General features: G+C 39.7%; 1 protein-coding gene across 2 annotated transcripts; it reads right to left on the bottom strand.

The window, feature by feature from the left end:
• Nucleotides 1-2472: 2472 nt before the first annotated feature.
• LOC148369379 (cyclin-T2-like) lies at nucleotides 2473-20515 on the bottom strand. 2 transcript variants are annotated; one of them, XM_088331358.1, is made up of 10 exons: nucleotides 20274-20515; nucleotides 19716-19797; nucleotides 19508-19636; nucleotides 17691-17751; nucleotides 10773-10815; nucleotides 10655-10702; nucleotides 10245-10290; nucleotides 7281-7416; nucleotides 7131-7201; nucleotides 2473-4937 (listed from the first exon to the last, which is right to left on the bottom strand). In XM_088331358.1, the coding sequence occupies exons 1-10, from the start codon at nucleotides 20429-20431 to the stop codon at nucleotides 3945-3947; spliced, it is 1767 nt and encodes a 588-aa protein (XP_088187484.1). In that variant the 5' UTR covers nucleotides 20432-20515; the 3' UTR covers nucleotides 2473-3944. The 2 variants fall into 2 exon arrangements, with proteins under 2 accessions (XP_088187484.1, XP_088187483.1); XM_088331357.1 differs by lacking the exon at nucleotides 10655-10702 and having other exon boundaries at nucleotides 7281-7444; nucleotides 10753-10815.
• Nucleotides 20516-22004: the final 1489 nt, after the last annotated feature.

Below are 22004 nucleotides of genomic sequence, written 5' to 3'. Positions count from 1 at the left end.
GTGTCAATCGTGTATTTGCAGAGCCACAAATGTATACGCAAACTAAATATGCAAATTTTAATATTGCATGGGCATTCTTAGATCCTAAGTAAATTCTGAATATATTTGTTTTTAAGATCAATCTCTCCCATTGTCTACAGGTGTTGGGTAAAAAGAGATATACAGGACTGTCTCAGAAAATTAGAATATTGTGATAAAGTTCTTTATTTTCTGTAATGCAATTAAAAAAACAAAAATGTCATACCTTCTGGATTCATTACACATCAACTGAACTATTTCAAGCTTTTTATTATTTGAATATTGCTGATTTTGGCTTACAGCTGAAAAAAACTCAAAAATCCTATCTCAAAATATTAGAATACTTCCTCAGACCAAGTAAAAAAATAATTTTATAACAGCAAAACTAAATCAAACATTTGAAAATGTCCATTGATGCACTCAGTACTTGGTTGGGAATCCTTTTGCACGGATTACTGCATCAATCCGGCGTGGCATGGAGGCAATCAGCCTGTGGCATGAGCATGCTGAGGTGTTATTGATGCCCAGGATGCTTCGATAGCGGCCTTCAGCTCATTTGTATTTGTAGGTCTGGTGTCTTTCATCTTCTTCTTAACTATACCTCACAAATTCTCGATGGGGTTCAGGTCAGGGGAATTAGCAGGCCAATCAAGGACAGTGATGCCATGGTCAGTGCACCAGTTACTGGTGGTTTTGGCACTGTGGGCAGGTGCCAGATCATGCTGGAAAATGAAATCCTCCTCTCCATAGAGCTTTTCAGCAGATGGAAGCATGTAGTGCTCTAAAATCTCTTGGTACACAGTTGCATTTACTCTGGACTTGATGAAACACAGTGGACCAACACCAGCAGCTGACATGGCTCCCCAAACCATTGCTGACTGTGGGAACTTCACACTGGATTTCAAGCAACTTGGATTTTGCTCCTCTCTAGCCTTTCTCCAGACTCTGGCGCCTTGACTTCCAATTAAATGCAAAACTTGCTTTCGTCTGAAAAGAGGACTTTGGACCACTCTGCAACTGTCCAGTGCTTCTTCTCCATAGCCCAAGTCAGACTCTTCTTCCGTTGTCTTGAGTTCAGAAGTGACTTGACCATGGGAATACGGCTATTGTAGCCCATTTCCCGGACACGTCTGTGAACTGTGGCTTTTGATACCTGGACTCCAGCTTCAGCCCACTGTCTTTGAAGCTCCCCCAAATTCTGGAAGCGGCTCTTCTTCACAATTTTGTTAAGGCTGCGGTCATCTCTCTTGGTTGTGCAGCGTTTCCGGCCACATTTTTCCCTTCCAACAGACTTTTTGTGGATATGCTTTGAAACTGCACTCTGTGAACAGCCTGCTCTTTGAGAAATTTCTTTTTGTGTCTTACCCTCCTGATGGAGGGTATCAATGATGATCCTCTGGACAGCAGTCAGATCAGCAGTCTTCCCCATACTTGTGATTTAGTTTACTGAACCAAGCTGAGTGTTTTTAAGGCTCAGGAAACCCTCGCAAGGTGTTTCGAGTTAATTAGATGATTCAGGTGATTAGTTGAATAGCCTACTTGTATACTTTTTCATGATATTCTAATATTTTGAGATAGGATTTTTGAGTTTTCTTAAGCTCTAAGCCAAATTCAGCAATATTAAAATAATAAAAGGCTTGAAATAGTTCAGTTGATGTGTAATGAATCCAAAATGTATGACATTTGTGTTTTTTTTTAATTGCATTACAGAAAATAAAGAACTTTATCACAATATTCTAATTTTCTTAGACAGTCCTGTATAATATGCAGCTTAAAATTGTAGTTGCATAAAGGTCTTCCCATTACGATTTACCAAAGGCCCATAATACTAAAAATGGTCATAATTGATGCGTAATCCTTGCACTAATACACTTATTGTGTTATAATCCTCCTGGGCAGGACCTATAGGGGACGAAAACGTTTCATACGACAATGCCATACAAACTAATGCCAATTATCGTTAATTACGAGGGAAGAAGGAATGCAATGGCAAAGTGAAGTGACCAGAAAGCAGTGTTGGTGTTATTTCTAGGACTTGAGAAACATGAAACATTAACAAGCACTTCACCCAGAATATAAGCACTTTTTAATTCTTGAAACCGTTAAAATTCAAGCATTTAAGGACCAAGAACCCGTGCAAACCCTGTCTCTTGATGTTTGGATTTTTAAAAAGGCAATGCTGTGGGGCTCAAGGATGTTGGCAAGCTTGAAAACGGTTGTTTTATCTTCCACGTGCACGCAAGCAAGCTGAGGCTTAAATGCCATGGAAAGTAAATCCAACGTTACAAGGCCAGGATTAAAGCATCTGCATGATTTGGCGTTTGCTTTCACATTCACTCACCAGGTCAAATTGAGAGGCTTAAAATAGGCAATGAGGAACGCATTTAGGATGTTAAGTGCACGATCCATGTACAGTATTCCGTATTTCAAGCATTAAAGGGGCTGCAATCGAAATAAGTTACTAACACCTTTATTTGGATTCCCGATACACAAGCCGGAGAGGTGTCCTCTTTAGATAAAGAGAAATCAAAGGCATTGACCAACAACCGTAAACGTGAACTGCAGTCCTATTTACACCATCTTGTAGCAGACACTGTATTTTAGGACAATGACATGTAGGGTATCAGCACCCTTGGAGGCTAGCCAAACTTGCAGTGACACTCAAAAGGCATCTTGCGATTTCAGTCGACTGATCAGAAATGCACTTTTTACAGACTTTCACACATCAGCTTCAAGTGCGGATTTAATGTTAGGCTCACCTGAGGAACTGCTTTTGACGAATGGCAGGCGACATAACAATAACTTTAGAGGGAAAAAAGCAGACTGTTCCCCAGGGAGGTAACACGGTTCAGGTGTCTTTATATTGGGATGAGGCAGTGAGTCTCCAAGCAATTAGGTACTTAGATTTTTTTCTTACAATAAAAAATTTCATGACCTGAGATTTTTTGTGTGGAACGTTTAAAAAAAAATTAAAAATCACTGTGTAAACTGCTGTGACGTCTGCAAGCACTAGCGATGTGGCTTCTCTTCCCTTTGTTTTAAAATGGTCGCATATGCTCATTTAAATATTTTTTTGTGATAGCGCCACCCACAGCCAGATGCATTACGTTTAGTTAAGTCCTTATTTATGAACTTTTGATTTTTAGTCTCTGAAAGCCTGAATATAGTGCCTAACCATGACAACGTTTCACATTGATAAGACATATATAAAAGGTACCTTAAAGCCATTTTGGTACAGTAGTCCAAGAGTGGTCATTATATATGGTAAGAAGTTTCAAAGAGAATATTTTGATGAGCGATAATGGTGTGAGACCATAATAAAACACATTTTGTGAACTTTCAGAAGGATCTGACACATTTAAGGTTTTCCATCATCGGCCAGATGAGTGAGCCAGACCTCCATCAAGACTTTCCTTGTACCCTTCGTATTCGCCATACTTCTCGAATACCAACATCTGAAACAGAATTGGAACACAACTACGGATAAATAAAACACTATACTACAGTTCCGTTTACCACACAAATGTGACACACATGTCTTTTTTGGGGCATTTTATACCCTATGTTGGTCTTTTGAACCAGAATTCCAGATACACTTTAAAAATATCTTTGTAAAAGCACAGCTCTTGAGTGCCTATATTACTGTTCCAAATTGGCCATAGGGCAGCACCTGTCAAATATGTCTGGTCCATCTGAAATGTTACGAGATATGTTTTCTCATGGTTTCACAACATATTCAGGCCTACGCTTGTCAAAACATTTTGGAAATTCTCCCTATAGATATAAAGAACATCCTAAAAAGGCCTATATTAGACAGCTTCACAAGAATCATCAGCAGTGCAGCAATGGAAAATTCATATAACTTAAGACAAATAAAATATTTCCCCCCCTTCACAGTCCAGGAACACGGTGGACAATACTCTAGGTTATAAATTCATTCCTTGGGCACTTAATAGAGAGTTGAGCATGTCGTAAGTGTCTTTGTAGTCTGTGTGCTGGCCGTTGGCTGTCAGCAGGCCGTTCGTCCCCTCGTGGCCGTGGTGCTCCGTCCTCTGAGTTCCGTCTGTGAAGTGAGCGGCGCCGATAGCCGTCTTGGAGATTCTGCTGCTCTTTGACGAGTAGTGGTGGTGATGGTGGCCGCCATCGGGGTGAGGCCTCTTTCGCGAAGAGCTGGAACTGCTGTCACTACCGGGTGGTCTTTGTGACGCAGAGGCGGCATCCAGCCGGCAGTTGCCGCCGAGGGAATAGGAGTGGGAGTGGCCGTGCTTGGAGTAGCGGTGGCCGCTATGCTCTTTGTGCTTGTCTTTGCCTTGATCGGAGCCGCCGTGGCGCTCCGACGACACTTTGATCCTCATCTTGAGCTCCTCGCTGGCGGCTGAGCCGTTCTCCGCATAGGAAGCTGTCGCTCGAGTCTTTTTGGAGCCAGTTCTTTCTCGCCGGCTTTCACCCGACTGGCTGCCGGGCAGGGTTTGAGAGCGCTTTTTGTGGTGGTGCGAGGTAATGGCGGCTGGGGGCGTGTACATGTCCGTGCCGGCCTCCTCTCTGATGCCGTTTTGCAGAGCCAGCTCTGCTGCGTGTTTTTCTCTGTATTTTTCCAGAGTCAAGACTTTCTGCGGCCGCAAAAAAGATGCCGCGTTCACAGCCAGCAAACCTTTACTAGAAGAGCAGCCAGCAGTTTGCTGTTCGTGTTTTAAAAGGGTAAAATCTGAATGGGGGGGCTGCGAGAAGGAGTCACTGAGTGGCTGGTAGGAGGCATAGGAGCCCGACATAGCACCAAGGGACATATCTGTGGAATCTGACACTGAGCTGGAAGGAAAGAAGGAGCCGGCGACACAGGGAAGGCTGTCTAGTGATGCCCCCTGGTACACAGCATCCACAGCAGTACCCTCAGTCTTTGGCTTTTTAGCAGCTTGAATGGCCTGAAAGCAAACGACATAATGTGTCAAAAATAGGGGTGCAACGATTAGTCACTGTTGTCAACAACAATCAATAAAAATAGTCCACTGTTCATTTTATTGTCGACGGACACACTTCTCTAACAGAGTGAGTCATCTCTACATTCCTATTCATTCTATATACATCGGACTTTAAGTACAACTCTGAGTCCTGCCATGTGCAAAAGTTTGCCGATGACACTGCGATCGTGGGATGTATCAGAAACGGGCAGGAGGAGGAGTACAGGAAATTGATTCAGGACTTTGTCCGATGGAGCGACGCAAACCACCTGCACCTAAACACCACCAAGACCAGAGAGATGATGGTGGACTTCAGGAGAACCAGAACTCACCCGGTTCCTGTAACCATCAAGGGAGAATGTGTAGAATTTGTCCAGACCTACAAATACCTGGGTGTGCAGCTGGACAACAAACTGGACTGGACTGCCAACACAGAAGCTCTATGTAGGAAAGGGCAAAGCCGACTTTACTTCCTCAGAAGGCTGGCCTCCTTCAACATCTGCAAAAAGCTCCTGAAAATATTCTATGAGACAGTAGTGGCAAGCGCCCTCTTCTATGCGGCAGCGTGTTGGGGAGGCAGCGTCAAGAAGAAGGATGCCTCTCGTCTCAATAAACTGGCTAGGAAAGCGAGCTCTGTTGTGGGCAAAGAGCTGGACAGCCTAACAACAGTAGCTGAGAGACAGGCACTGAAAAAGCTGAGGTCAATCATGGACAATCCATCGCATCCGCTTCACAGCATTATCTCCGGACAGAAGAGCAGTTTCAGTGACAGACTGCTGTCACTGTCTTGTACTACGGACAGACTGAAGAGATCTTTTCTTCCTCATGCCATGAGGCTCTTTAACTCCACCCGGCAGAGTAAAGGCCCACATTAAACCACACCACCTACATTGGATATTACCTAATCTTACTGCATTATGTGTTCTGTGTAGCACTATTTAGTTACTCTATATAACATGCTAAAGTGGGCATTTGCACGTCACACTGGGTATTTGTATATTGTATTCTTTTGGCTTTATTATTGTATTGTTCTCAGCTCAGGGATGCTGCTGGAAATGTGAATTTCCCTTAGGGGATGAATAAAGTATCTATCTATCTATCTATCTATCTAAATATATCTGTCGGCATTATTGTGTGTTTTTGAGTAACTATTTTACACGGTTGGATTCACTGGAAAAATAATTACTCCATGGTTGCAGAATTTCATCTCATCAGCTGACTTCCCAGGGGACTTATTGGTGAGCCATCACGGCTTTATAGTTTTTGAGTACCTTGTTTCAGACTGATCATGGTGAAATGATTATCATATCTTGAATCCAAAGAGTTTTAGTTTTCTAATGATTTGTGGCATAATGTATTTCAGTGACTGGGGACATCGTGAAGACACGACTTTATCAACAGTTTGACGGGGTTAGAGATAAAGCACGTCAAAGAGTTGAGAAACAGAGTCTGACTGGCCTCAGTAAGATCAAGTAACCAAGCCAAGTTTTCTTGACATGCACGGACATCTTATCTGCTTATATTTATCTATAAAAGAGCATAAGATGTTTTAAAAATCAAATGCATGCAATTCCAAGGACAAACTTCATCTAATTAAAAAAGACAAATGTCAGTTGTTATAACTGTTGAGATTCGTTAAGCTCTTTTCTTACAGCTTTTGCAGTTGACCCCTGAATGTACTTCACGAAATGCACATATTGCTTTCATTTACAGCTCTACTGCTTCCAAAAAGGTTATTCTTCGTTTACAGGGATTAAAAAATGTTTAATTGATTTTAATTTGTTATGCATATATGCCTGTTCCTAAAAATGGACAGGGTTTAACAGGGTTTATCGACAGATGTATGCCTCTACTGTCTCAGGACTGTGCTTAAATAGTTTTAGAAAAGGCATTTTAAATTAATTTTGTAAGAATTCGCAGAATGTTCAATAAAATATGTGGTTTTAAATGCATCAATGCCTCTTTTATTATGCTTATTATTTTTTGGCACAAATAAATCAATTTCATGCTAAATTTAAGAAAATATTAGTAATTATCAGTCTATCCAACAGATCCTTTTGATAGTCGATGACTAGTCGACTATTTAAATAGTTGCCGTGGCAGTCCTAGTCAAAACTGGAGCAAAACACATACGGCCAATGTGGTGCCTTTACGTACCCTCCAGTTGCGTATCCTTTTCAGCCTGCTAGGCGTCTTCTCCAGGATTTGCAGGAACTCATGTGTGAGCTCTGGAAATACAAAGAACAGTGTGAGAGGCCGGCTCAGGAGCATGGCCCCCCACCAGGCAGGACGGAGCGGGCCCCTCACCATCCAGCAGCTGCAACGTCACCGTTCGATCAACGTACTCCCACCAGTGTTTGCCGTCCGTCGACACAGGGATTTCCCAGTTGGACCACTTGCAGGCTAGATGGATGCAGACGCAGGCGACAACCGTGGGCCGATACTGCAGGCAGAATGTGGTGAGGTGCAAACTGTCATGACAGAGGACAACAGCGGAACACCAGAAAAAAGGTCAGCAGAGCGCTTTTAAAAGGATGCATGTCCAATCAATGGACAACTACGTTTCCAACAAGCAGAACACATTGGTTTGCCAAACTCAAAGAAGCATTGCATCTAGTTCAGCGCCATAGCTTACATGACAACCATTCACATTGTGTCAGATTTTCACTATAACATTGAGGTAAAGGGGAGAACTATTTACAACAGTTAACCATGAAATAGACAAAACTAAGAGTATTAAGTAAACCAAATTGTTCTGTTTGATGGAAAGTACAACACATAACCATACCCTTATTCTCCCGCCTCAAAAGTATTGTTACCAAAATCGGAAAAAATAAAGAGAGTTTGAAAATGAAAATGTCAGAAATTATTTTCCTGAACAACTTTATCAAATGTCTCCTCAGCACGTTATTTGTACCAGTAAGAGGTCACGATGACCAGGAAACACAAACGGAGCATTCTATAGGGGTCCCTGCCACCAAAATACCAAACTCAACTGCAAACTTGCTGTGAGCAAATCACATTCCCAAAAATATGAAAAGGGATAGAGACTCACTGGCAAGTCTCATTGAGCTTTGAAAGGGATATCCCCAGTGCCTTGTCTAAAACCAGCCTGGTGGTGACAGTGTGATGGTCAGGGGCTGCTTTGCTGCCTCAGGACCAGGACAACTTGCTGAGGTTGACGGATTAATAAATTGTGGTGTTTACCAGAAGATCCTGAAGGAGGACAGCCAGCCACCAGTTTGTTTCCTCAAACTCATGTGCTATTAGATAATGTAGCAGGACAACGATACGAAACACATCCGCAAGTCCACCTCTAAATGGGTAATTAAAAAAAAGAAAAACGAAAAAGGTTCTGGAGATGTCACATCAAAACCCAGATTTATTCCAATTGAGATACTGTGGAGTTACCTTAAACAGGCAGTTCATGCGAAAATAAGCTCTCCAATAAGGGAGATTAGAAAAATGTTTGCAAAGAAGGGTGGGCCAAAATTCACCTAGAGCATTGTGAATGACGCATTACCAATTATCGTAAACATTTGATTTATTTTATCGCTACGAGAGGTGGACCAACTCGCAATCAGGTTCAGGGGACACAGAAAAAAAAAAAATCAAAACGGATTGAATGGAATCAACAATTCAAAAGTGCATTTTGTATTTCCTTGGGTTTTCTCTGTATGATATTAATATTGGTTTCATAATCTGAAACATTTGTGAGGAAAAAAATATCAGAAAAACACATGAATCAGGAATAGGGCAAACACTTTTTCACAGCACTGTATGTGAAGTTTAAGGGGGGAAATACATATAACAGACTTGATTGTTTTGGAAGCAACAGCAAGGAAAGCCTCACTTATTGGGAGTGAATCAGGCAGACAATACAGTGTCACTTGAGGTCTGCAATGCCGTTCAGGTGAAGAAAAAAAGGTAGCGCTTATTCTTTTGAGTAAATCATTTATGGTATCTTGTTAAAGGGAGTAGTTATTATGAGGGACGCACCAAATTTTGACAAGAAATTAATGTTTGCCCGAAATGTGCATTTTCGATTTTGGCCGTAAGAAAAACCAAAACAGCTTTCAAGCAATGTTGTGATGACGTCATGTCTAAAGTGGGGAGAGCCTTGCAAAGTTAGGTTTTATTTGCATGGCTGCTCATTTTTTTCAATTTGGAGATGGAAAGAAGATGGAAAATACTCTCTAAACATTCCCAAGCTTTTAAAAACAAAACATTTTCTCTTAAAAAGTTTGTGTGCCACTCTACTTTTTGGTCAGCTGCTGACGGGACCTTGGCTAATGCTTACATGTTAGCACTACAGCAATGTCACTTTCACATCATTTTCGATGTAAACTAAAATGCTCCAAAATAAGTATTTAAAAAAATTGTTTATGTTTTTTTATTCAACTTTTTTGTTTCATTTGCGTGTTAGACCTCACAGCAATTTTGTCTTATCTGTTGCACATTGTTGACAGGAATTAGAAAAAAGCGTTTTCATTTAGCAGAGAGTAATATGGAAGTTATCATTATATAAAATGCCTTTTAAGCAAGTAAATGCCAAATAAATGTTTTAATTTATTATGGTAGGTCATTTATATTGGCGATGCTATTTTGGCCAAGCGTTACAAATTTTCAGTTTCAGGCCTTAATTTTCATTTCTGTGCATCCCTAGTTATTATTATCAATAATAGTGTGTAAAATCAACTGTGTAACAATTTGTTTGAGACCATTAGCCATTTACTTGGATTTTGTATTTCAGCCACATCTCAGAGCTTCAAAAAACTAATGGAAAGGGAAAATATCTGAAACTTTTGTTTCGTGTTCTAAAATGAAGATTGAGGCAGGACATTAACTTAAAACATTTAGCTGATTAAAAAAAATGGCATTTTTAGCCACATTCAGTTTGCAGTGTAGTTTGGTAGATAAATAGGAGGTCACCCAGGGTTTAAAATACACAGAAAATACGAGTACGATATGAAAAAAAAAAACACAAAGAGGCTTTAGTGCTTCTGAAAACATTACTAAGGCTACCATTTGGATGTTTTTGCCTCGTGCACTGTATACCAAACAACGGTGAGAGGTAAAGGACACTATGTTTCACGCTATGCATTCAACCCCTCTGTGCCAGGAACCTAGTGTAAGTGCATACGGGAGCCTGGCCGGGTACAGATGCCCAGGGTCCAGTCGCACGCAGGGTGATGGACACAAGAAGGGATCCTGCAGGCCATGAAGCCATAGTGAGCCATTTAAGTGCAATAATGGGAACAGGATAATAACCTGTTGGTAGCCATGAAATATGAAGTCTGTGCCAAATCCTTGCTTGCTGTAAAGGAAGGAGAAAGTTGGGTTTAGAAGCCAGTTAATTGGTTGCCACAACACAGTCAAGCTCGTTTGGGGTGTCACGGTTTCATTTTCAATCCACAAGTAAGCCTATGCACTTTGGTGGGATTGCGTTTGTTAGTGCGATCACTGTTGACCAAATGCAAAAAAGGGAGCCCAAAGTGGTGCTATTAGTTTACATTGCAACCAACGTTGGTATGGTTTGATTTACTTGAGCTCCAAAATGAGCACAAGGGACCGAGACTAGCTGTAGAATTACACTAGACACAAATTTCATTAATTGTAGCAATGCAAAAGCAGCTTAAATCTAAAGAACCTGTGACACCCCTGGTATTTTTTAAACTCACAATTCATGCAACTGTAGAAGACAACTTGGTTCCCAAATTGCACCTGCACTAAGAAAAATATCCCTTTTACAAAACTCAAACATAAGCTAAAAATGTACCTCGTACAAGCTGGGAGCACCTCACAACATCAGTATGTGGATGATCTATCGTTATTTCAAAACCTGAAAACAAGACAGTAAGAAGCATTAAAATATGGATGTTTGATTTATTTGGGGAATAACTATACTTTTTTACCAGATGTCACAGCAATGGCTAATATACATATGGATAGTCTTTGTATCGACATTACCTGTACACATGAACATACAATGTTATGAAAAAATTAAAAGAATATCCATTAACCACATGGATGTATCAGAGTGGCATGACGCGTTGTTTTTACAATTTTATCCAACCAGCCACAGACAGTCTTTTATATTTAGTGGAGACTTGACAGCTAAAGAAACACGATTACCCGAGGAAAACCCACTCCTGCAAATACTGCTCAATGGATCCACACAGCAAATTAAAAACTTAAAGTGCACACGCGTTGAGATGAACATCAGGTATTGACCAAATACATGTTTTTCAACCATGATTTGCAAATACTGTACATTCATAAAATTCAGACAATGTAATTTTCGTTTTTCTGTCCACGTTCTCTCTCTCCCATGGTTGAGATTTACGCATGTTGACAATAACAGGCCTCTCAAATAATTTCAAGTGGTAGAACTCGCACTATTAGTGGTGGACTAAATACTTATTTGCCACACTCTACAGTCCTGCAGACAATCACTTGAACACCCAGAGGAGGTTTTATTTGTTAGCAGAACACAACTAGCATAACATTTTGCTTTCGTCTTGATGCACTCCACAATACATTGCGTAAGGCGAACAGCTTCGACACATACAACTTTGAATACGTTTGTTTACAAAGGCCTGCGCAAGCACCAGTGCCCGTTAAGTGTTCAGTGGGTAGCAGAATCTTTAACATATTTTAATAATAGAACTTTGGGCGTTAATAATTCATTTAGATTAATTCAGTCAGAATTTTTTTCCATTCAAGAATCAGAAATTTCTCTCTTTTAGTCAGTCCTTTCATACAGGGCTTACCTTTTCGGTACACTCATTTAACTAGTTTGTTGGTCATTGTGGCACATGCTCCAATTCTATTTTTTTCTTCATTAGATCAGTAAAATTTCCGCGCTCAGTACAAGAAATCATAAATGCTAACTCTGTTTATCCTCTTACTTACAATAAATGCGGTACTTTTTTTTTACTATTGAACATCAGCCAGGGTTGTCTCTTTTTTGGATTACTATGCACTGTTAACATGATTGTCACCATCAGCCAATAATGTTGCTGCTCATTGAACTCCACACCCTAAGGGTGTATCTGCCCTTACTAAACTAGATTTATTAAATACCAAGGGCACTGATGAAACTTTTAGAAGAGATTCGATTTTTTGGGAACTTGCGGGTTTTGGACAGTCCTCTCCTGTGCTCATTGCAAGTTAAAAAAAATCATTGATGTGTTCTCTTCTTATTTTGATTGTCTACTAAAGTATAAACTTATCATCAAGAGTCACTTGAATATCTGGACGTGCATTTATTCTTGTGGTGGGCGGCGTAAGAACAGAACCGGAACGCAGCAACTATGCACACTTTTGGGGTGAGGAAGAATTAATGTACTTCATGGATTATGGTGAGATGAATAAAATCCTCTTCTATTTAAGTTCAAAGGGTTAAATGGGTTATGATGTCGCAGGTGCAGATGGTTATTCCCAAATGAGTCTAAATTCTTATCACTGGTGATGTAGACGGATTTGTCCAAAACCCAAATTCTGCTTTCAGGCTTTTGCCTGCACATCAACAAACCAGCATCACTTTAAAGAGCACACATTCTCCGGTTTGCACAGGTCCAAAATAAAAATCTAAATACAATGTAAAAAAATTACATTTCTGTATGTATGTTCTGAAAATATTGTGCTTTTGCGATATTAAACAACCTACTTTCAGGGATAACTTGCACGATTATGAAATTATCAAAATCTAGGAGTAGGCGATATGGGAAAAATAATATATAGATTTATCAAATCAATATTTTATAAAAACACAATCAAGACCTTCATATTATTATTATTCTTTAATTTTATTCTTTTTTAACAAATTTCTGACCATTATGTTATGTTGAAATAAAAGGAAAAATCATGCATGAGTTCAGCTATTACCCCCAAAAACGTTTTTTCACGGACCAGAACCACGTGCAAAGAGAAAATACGTGAGGTAGCGTCGCACCTTCATAAAAGACTGATAGGGCGCAGGCGCCCTCTGCTTGCATGAAATGTTTCCCCTTGCACATACAACGTGCAAATGATCCGTAGTCTAGTATAGGGGTTGGGTAATTTTTCAGCACAACAACACAGACATGCACATAAACAAAACTGAGTTTGGTTGTGGTTTAAGTATTGATTACACAGTAAAAAAAAACTTGTCAGAGTTCATATTTAGCTTCCTCCAACTTGCGAACCGTGGATTCATTATTGTTCAATTTTCTCGAGGTGGCTGCTCGGTTTCCATGTTTTCGCGTTGGGCCGAAATCAACACACGGTGGACGAAAACACGGAAAGCGCTCAATCAGGGAAAGTGAGGTTTTGAATTCAATTCCTATTTGGGGGGACAACCGTTTTCAGCCTCCGGTAGCACAATAACTTTCAAATTGCTTGATACGCTATAGCGTTAGCATCCATGAGCACTTCTGCTAGCAATGCCATGCGCGTGACGACACACGTCTTCTTCTGCGCAAGCGGGATACGATTGCAATTAAACAAGTGACGTTAAAAGTCAGAGAAGATGCATGGACGTCGAATTTAGTTGGAAATATGAACAATCTCCCAAAAACATCGAATGATGTAAGTCTTTACTAGGCCAAGGATCAGACCTGTGACCTCACACTCTCGGGAGCCCAACCCTGAGGGCATCCAGCTGGTCTCTTGTCCGCCGCTCTGCATGAGAGACGGCGCACTGGCCGATAGGGCGCACCCTACAATTTGAAGAAAATCTTACATGTGCGCCTTATGGGCATGAAAATATGGTAAAAATTTGCAAAGGAATACACCAACGATAAAAAAAGAGCAAAATAGCGAGAGGTTTTAGATGTGTGTGTGTATATATATATATATATATATATATATATATATATATATATATAGAGTTCGGAAAATTCGGACGATAAGCTTTGACGTTTTTTCCCCAAGCTTTCAACCCTGCGGCTTATGCAACAGCCAATGTATGCATTTGTTTCTAACAGCCGCCACAGGAGCCCAAGCCGTAAATAGAAAGACATATAGATATACAAGTTGAGGAAGACGCAAGTTTAATGTAATTTTGGGCTCTGTTCATGAATAAAACTATCATGAACAGACCCTCATCATTGAAAAGATGTCAATCGAAAAGGAAGCGCTAACTAGCACATTGGGAACAAGTTTATGAGTCCGTTTATTCGTAAACAGAAATAATGTGGCAGAACGGACGGATTAAGAGGAGCAACTTCCAACAAAGCAGAAATGTTCAGGGCAGATTCGTATTAATCTGTCAGAAAAATCGTGATTTGGAGTAATTATTTTGCACGGTTGGATTCTATGGATTGTCTTTGATGTAATAAAGGCATTTTCGCGGACATTCAAAGACAGCCCAAAGGACATATTGGTGAATTACCTCGGCTTGATAGTTTTCGGGTACCTTGTTTCAGACTAAGCGTGAGGTTTCTCAGATGAGTATATTTTTGAAATGGTCATCATATCTTGAATCCTAAGAGTTTAAGCTTTCCAATTATACGAGGCATGGCATATTTTAGTGACTGGTGACATTGTAGACACCTAATTGTTGAACACACACACACACACACGTCAACTAACTATCATTTTAATAATCGATTAATCTGACGATTATTTTTTTGATTAATCGGATAAAACACAAAAAAACATTGGGTTTCCTCCTCTTTATTCAAATATTGAAATTTTGTGGTGGAATAAAAAGGAAATATTGCACAAAACAGAACATTCTACAACATTCAACAATAAACAAATCAGTGTCAGATAGCAAACAAAATACATACAAATGTATATTATACACCCGCAATTATATACTTTTTAATAAAGTGCAAAAAAGGCCACTTTGTGGGTTAAGGGATGTGAGCTTTTGGAAAAATAAATTATTGCAACTCTAAAAACGCAGTGACATGTATTAACATTCACATTCAAAGTATTTGTCAAATAACTTGACAATAAACAAAAATACATACAAATCAATGGTACTCACTTGCAAATGTATAATAAATGTATAATAAATGTATGTATAGTCTTTTAAGAAGTGCAAACAAATATTTTTTTTTTGTTTGAAGGGACAGAAGCTTATGAAACAAGAAATAAATGAAAGTGTGAAAACACGATTTTCAACATTAAAAAGCTAAAGGTAATCACTATCACCTTTGCTCACTAATTCACTCACTCCTCCTTTGATAACTTTGCATTGCAAGGCAAAAATGAGGAACATCTTGACGATGCTCTCCGTGACGACAGCTGCTTGTTGTGGTGTGCATGATGTCTCTCTCATCATGAAGCTTCTCATTTTTTGCCGTTTTCTATTGAGATGAGAAAGTATGAGTATTATTGTTATGGCACAATTTACAAGGACACAACAATCACTGACTTTGCCAGAAAAGTAAAACTGAATGCTTTATCTTAAACTTATTACCACCGCTGTGTTCAAAGTGACCTTATTTATAAGGTATGATTAAACACTGCTTAGGCCTACTCTCTTTAGGCACATGTTTATGATAATAATGTTTTGTTCAGCAGATTTTTTTCCTGTGTGCTTTGTGGAGCTTTTGCCAAGTTCTCTGTGCTGTGCCCAAAAAAAGTAATCCTTTTATTTCACTGAAATAAAAACTATCTCACTCACACACAAGCAAACGCTAGCACATCAAGCGAGTGACCAAAGTCTAACTTAACGTTTCCTCACTTGATCACTTGGACTTTTCCAGGAAAGTACCTTGATGCTGAAATAATTTCTCACACACGCAGTCATTAATCATCCAAAAAGCAAACGTTCACATCGGCTAGCTAACAGAGACAAAGGTTACGTTTTCACTCTTTAATAACAAATAATGTAGTGACTTACCATTCTACTGACTTCCTATTTGTTGGTGACTCCATGTTTTGGATTTGTTTGCCGCCTCACCATCGTGGTGCTCCCATGCCATATCACTTTTGCAAAGCTCGCAAGTGACGCACTTTTTTGTGAAGTGCTCCCAAACTTTTGCAGACTTCTGTTGAACCGTTTTCTCCGTGTATGTCATGTTTCATGAGGGGAATTGACCGTAGACTTTGAAAATAGCAGCTTAGTTTGCACTCCACCTCGCTCTGTTATGCTCGCGCCACGTATGACGTCATTGGCTCCGTGGCGTGCTGAGTGACGCATAAATTGCGTGACACAACCAATCGATTTTAATCAACAACCATCGGTTTTAATGTTTTTTTATTGCAACCCTATCACACACACACAAATAAATATAAATGACCTCATTATATCTTGTTTCTAACTTCCATTGTATAAACACTACACCGAGGTTGGTAAGAAAATGCCTTTGGCATTTTATACCAATGACAATAAAAATAATCTTGAAAATTGAATGAAAGAACACTATTTCTACTCAATGCACTTAGGCATGCAATCGCTACACATTCTCTTTTAATATACTTATCCCATCACTGTAGACATCACATATAACTGTTAACAATAGTGACAAAAATGATGCTCCTGCAACATTATGTTAGGGTCAAATATCAAATAAAATGAAAAGCACAATAAATCCAAATAAAAACGACTTTGTGAATTACAAAGGTAAGAGAATGGCCTTCAGAAAACAGATGATCTAACGATCTTTCAGATTTTGAGCTCAAATTCTTGTTAAATGACAAAAATGATGATAATTTTTAACAATATTTATAATTGTGAATTTCCCTGCGGGGATGAATAAAGTATCTATCTATCTAATAAGCATAATAATAATTGTATTTTTGGTGCCCGTGCTGAACCTATTAATTCAAGCATTTTCAGAATATTCTGTTTTAGCTACATCACTCCACACTGTCTATTGTAAAAAAAAAATTAAACTTGTGTTTTTAATAAAATATTCAGTTAGCTGACTCCCCTAACACATGCAAAGAACCGCTTAGCCATCCAAAGGCTATGTCCAGAAATCGACTTCTGGGTTAAGTGGGTAAATGCCTTCAACCAGCGATTTAGGAATATAAAGGTGTGTCACATGAAGCCGCTACCACACTATATTTGGTTCAATGATTAAATAAAATGGAAAGCACAATAAACACCTATAAAAAAAGACTTTATGAATTACAGCTGTAAACTCAACTGAACAGAATTGACTTCAGAAAACAGATGATCTAACGATCTTTAAGATTCTATGAGATCAAATTCTTCATAGTTGACAAAAACGATAATAAGCATCATAAAAATACAATACCCTAATAGGCGCCGATGCTCTACGCACTTATTCAAGCATTTTCAGAATATTAGGTTCTAGCTATATCTTTCTACAGTGTCTTTTGAAAACATTTTAGCTCATGTTTTTCATAGAATATGCAGTAAGCTGACCCCCTAACACGTGCAACGAGCCATTTAGATACCCAAAGACCAGAAAAATACTTCCGGATTTAGTAAGCGGGTTGATGCCTTCAACCAGGGATTTGAGAAACATTAACGTGTGGTAACACTATATTTGGCTCAAAGATTAAATATAATGAAAAGCACAATGAACACAAATAGAAGCGACTTTATGAATTACAGCAGTAAACTCAGCTGAATAGAATGGGCTTTGAAAAACAGGTGATATAATGATCTTTCAGATTTTATAAGACCAAGTTCTTATTAATTGTCTGTCATACTGCCAACTATCATTCTGGGGGTGCGAAATTGTGTCCATATGACCAAGCCCAAATCTGAACGCGAAAAAGGCATAGATGGCATTTCAAGCTCACCCAGGGTTTGCAGGACAATGGTTTCCAGTCCTCCAAGCTCTTGTGACTGCTGTTGGAATGCCTGAAAAACAGCCAAAAAGCAGGCTGTTAAGATGTTGGGGGAGTATTGACTGACTGGAATGAGAAACACCCGTGGAGGACGTAACCTATTTAACAACTGAGGCGCCTGGCAAAACACGTTTTAAAAACATAACTAGGACTTTGGAACCGCCTTTGATAATTAGGGCTTTTCCTGAAAAGTCAACTAAATTGCCAATGCCTGATCAATCACCGTTATCCCAGCCATTCTGTCTTTTAGAACATTACCCATAAAACATTAAAAAACTTACACCTGTAAAATTCAAAAACACACATATTAAAATCAAAGGGAAATCCATAAACAAAAATAAATGTTATCAGTTCCTTGTACATTTTGAGACCAGATAGTCAAAACTAAAACTTAAATACAGTATAGGTATAAGTTAAATCACAATTATCTTGCTTGGAACATCAGTATTAGATAATAAATCTTAAAGTGGGCTCCAACAATATTAGCGAATGTAACAACAATACAAGAAATCAAGCAATGAAAGAGCTTAAAACAAGAGGAAAAATTTGGCATAATGAGCGCCACCGCCAGGCTAGCTGGCCCAACAATGCACAGCGGGCAGCCAACAAGGAGGAAACAAAACAGAGAAGCCCCCAGCAGCCTCAATGCTATCGGGGAGCTAGCCAGACAAAATACCAACCTGCGACACAGGCAGCAAAAACAAAGTCATAATTGCCTACCCCAAAGCAGAAATTAGCGGTATGCAATCGCTGTTCACTACAATCGCTCAGTTTCAGAGCTGGCCTCACATTTTGAAAGTGTTGTGTTCAATGTGTCAAAGCTCTACAGCAGGGGTTGGGAACATATATGGATGGGTGATAAAATACTACTAACGCAGTTTCCTTTGAATGGTCCCAAATCTAGTTAGTTTAACGCCAGGTTCTGTGCACGCGTAGCCAAACCTACTCCAAATACGCATACTGTTTGGTCCAATATATAAAAGGCACATTGTTTTACCTACAGTTTACATTAAAGGTGTTAAAGCAACAGACCCCGTTTTGTCAGTACACCGCTAAATAAACCTTCACATGGAACAATGTATGCTCACTGTGAAAACACTTTATAATTAATTAAAACCCACACAACAAACTGTAATTACCCACAAACGCTAGCCAAGCACACAGAATAGTTTAATTGCATGAGCAGTAGGGGTAGGCCTGAGCCATGCAACACAGCACGCTCCTCACTCACACGCACCCACGGCGCTGAAGGGAAATACATCCATAAACTTTTCATTTGCAGTTATTTGTGACACATTGACAAAAGCACTCTGCTTATACCATTATGAAATAAATGAAGGTAAAAATGAGTCAATCTTAAGTAACTGTGGGAAGGAGGGGGGATAAGTTAAAAGTGGTATATTTGTTTATGTAGGACACAGGCTCTGGCATTATCATTTCATCAAATGTTACGCAGAGAGGGGGTTTAGTGGTTTTGCTGACGTTTGTCTTAAAATATATGGTAAAAAGTCAAACAGTTTGGCTATTATGGGACTTTGGGCCAAAAAGGTTACCAACCCTTACTTCTATAGCAAACAAGCTAGATGGTTCAACTTTGAGACCAAATTTAAGTTGCCTGAAATACTTTGGAACAAATTTGCCTGACTGTGGGGAGGAACACTACACGTTCTGTGCCTGGTTGAAGAAAAAGAAGTTTGTGAATACCTTTAAATGAATTGAGAATAAGACAAATACTGATGGACAACACACAAACTAGATGTTATACTCACATTGCTTTTAGTGTCCAGGGCAGGCTCTTGGGGGTTTATACAGGCATGGGCTATTTTTATGACGTGCTCCAATTTCCGAGGCTGTTCCTCAACTTTTGCTGCCAGGAACAATGTGGTTTGGGAGATTATCTACGATGACAAATGTTTGTTAGTGCCGCAGTTGCACAGCAGTGCCCATTATACCCATTCTTCCATGTGAAGTACTTACATTTCTGTGAAACTTTGTGAAAGAATGAATCATATAAAATCTGTGCATGTACACTATTGCGGTGTTGATGATCAATTGTGAGCTGGGGCCACACTTAAGGAGAACACGATGACGATAATAAACGAGTAAAAAGACACCCATTACGTGCTGCGTACAATGTGTTCAGGGGTGGGAACAAACACGTGAGAAATAAAAAAAATAGAATATTTTATTTATAGGATATACACGGTTTTATTTCACTGATAGAAAAGATTAAACTATTGAACTCGACTCTGCAACGAAACAGACGACTACACTCTCAGTGTGTTCGCCAACAATGAAAGGTACAAACAAAAGCTGACTTAACAAGGCCTTCACGAAACGGGCAAAGTTGTATATTGGACTTGCGAACATTTGGATTATTTGTCTATTATAACGTTGCCAATGGTTGAGTGGAAACTGTTCGTTTGTAGGTGTGTCGCATAAACTGGCAATATAAGCAGCAATATCAGTTTGGATAAGATGATGCTAGCATAGCAATCCCGGTACAGGAGAGCTAGCTTGTGTTTTAAAGGATACACGTTAAGCCTCTGGCCAATATCCTGAATGAGGTTAGCAGCTTGTTGTCGGTAAGAAAGCTCCCGATCTGCCTCGATACCACAGCGTCGAGACGGCGTATTTTCAAGTTGTTCCCGGGTAAAAAGCCATTTGCTAGAGGGTCCCCGGTGCATCGCCATTACGCTCCCACAGCCAAGCCCGACCGGCTAGCATCGGGGGGAGCGAGGTGACTGGATTACCGGAACTACGTCACCAAAGGGGCCCGAGTCGCTATTGAAACAGTTAGCTAGAATTAAAACAGCGTCCTCTAGCGGATAAAAGTGCAGGTTGCCAATTAAACCCTCCTGTATGTCTGGTCAAAATTAGCCGCCAGTGTTGTTAACACAAAAAAATACCGTAAACCAGGAATATCAAACTCATTTTAGCTTAGGAGCACTATGAAGACGTAAACCGATACAGCTACATGTTGATCAATGAAATCAGTAACGTAATTCGAATACCATATGACTGGAGAATTTGCAGCAATGCAACACGATCACTTTGTTACTTTTGGATTACTCCAATACCAAATATTTTAATAACAGACACAATAAACATAATTCAAATAAAAACACTTTTTAAAAAAAGCTATATGAACAATCTAACCCTCAAAAAGAATTGTAGGAATCCAAGGTCAGGTAGCTGCTTGTAGTTCTACAAAAAGTGCTCAAATTTTAACTGCAAAGTGTAGTTTATCAAACAAAAAATAAAACTTTCTCATCCACATGGTAGACAAGATATGTCCTGTTTTGGTTTACATTAACAGCACATTAAGAACCCAATATTGTTTTAAACACAGCAAGTGCTCACTTTCAATATGCCCAACAAACTTTGGTATGTCTCGTGTCCTAGTTCAAGTTTTACTTGTTTGGAGTGAATATGCTCGACAATATTTATATTTGCTAGGCTAAGTAAAACATTCTCACAGCATAACAATACAGTGATCATATAGTTGATTCTGAACAACAGTTAGCAGCAAAATACAAAAAGAAGAGAATCAAATTTATTAAATATCCCTGAACCCCACAACTGCGCTGTCCAGCACACATACATAAGCATCACGAAACCTCACCAAATTCAACAAATTGAGTGCTACTTTGAAGGAGAAATAAAATAGTGACAAAAAGAAAAGTGATTTTACCTGCAACACAACGTGTCAAAAATGCAATGGGGAATGAAATGAAATGAGTTCTGTACAATCTGTCCAGTCCGTCCCGATGAAGGGCAACTCACCCTCCACCCGATACACTACCTTCAACACCCGCTCAAGGACCCTGCATATTCCGTCCCAATGATTGTCAGTTTTGGGGCAGCGTACTCTCTTTCTCTTGGGGGTGTAGACCAAAACCAGCTCACTGGTCTGAAAGTTCTGCCTTTTGCTCCACATGTCATAGTCCCTCTTTAGCTGCATGCTGGCTTTCTCCAACCGATCCTGCCGTTTTCAGGCGTACTCCAGCCCAGCAGGTCCTGTGCGCAGCTGGTGGTGTCGTGAATGCCATTTTCGCTGGAGTCCCGATCCCCCATCCTGGCATCAGTAGGGATGTGATGGTCCCCATACTGCTGGTGTTCAGAGGTCAGAATAGCGAGCTGGTTCAGCATGGTGCAGTTAAATTTAACACCAAACTATCGCTCTGTGGATCTAGGGGGGGTTGTGCATGTCTTCTGCATGGCCAAACTTTCACAAAGCAATGCAAAAACTTTGGACTAGAAGTT

Source organism: Urocampus carinirostris, chromosome 3, assembly GCF_059441175.1.
Source record: "Urocampus carinirostris isolate Australia breed hairy pipefish chromosome 3, RoL_Ucar_1.0, whole genome shotgun sequence".
NCBI lineage: Eukaryota > Metazoa > Chordata > Actinopteri > Syngnathiformes > Syngnathidae > Urocampus > Urocampus carinirostris.
This window is presented reverse-complemented; position numbering and strand designations above follow the sequence as displayed.

Excerpts from the sequence above, each read along its gene's own strand:
- LOC148369379 (XM_088331357.1), bottom strand. The coding sequence starts at position 20,431 with ATGGCGATGCACCGGGGACCCTCTAGCAAATGGCTTTTTACCCGGGAA. Across the intron at positions 17,752-19,507 it reads CCCTGGACACTAAAAGCAAT|GCATTCCAACAGCAGTCACA; the intron begins GTGAGTATAACA and ends GCTGTTTTTCAG. Across the intron at positions 7,445-10,244 it reads TATTTCATGGCTACCAACAG|TTTGCACCTCACCACATTCT; the intron begins GTTATTATCCTG and ends CTGTCATGACAG.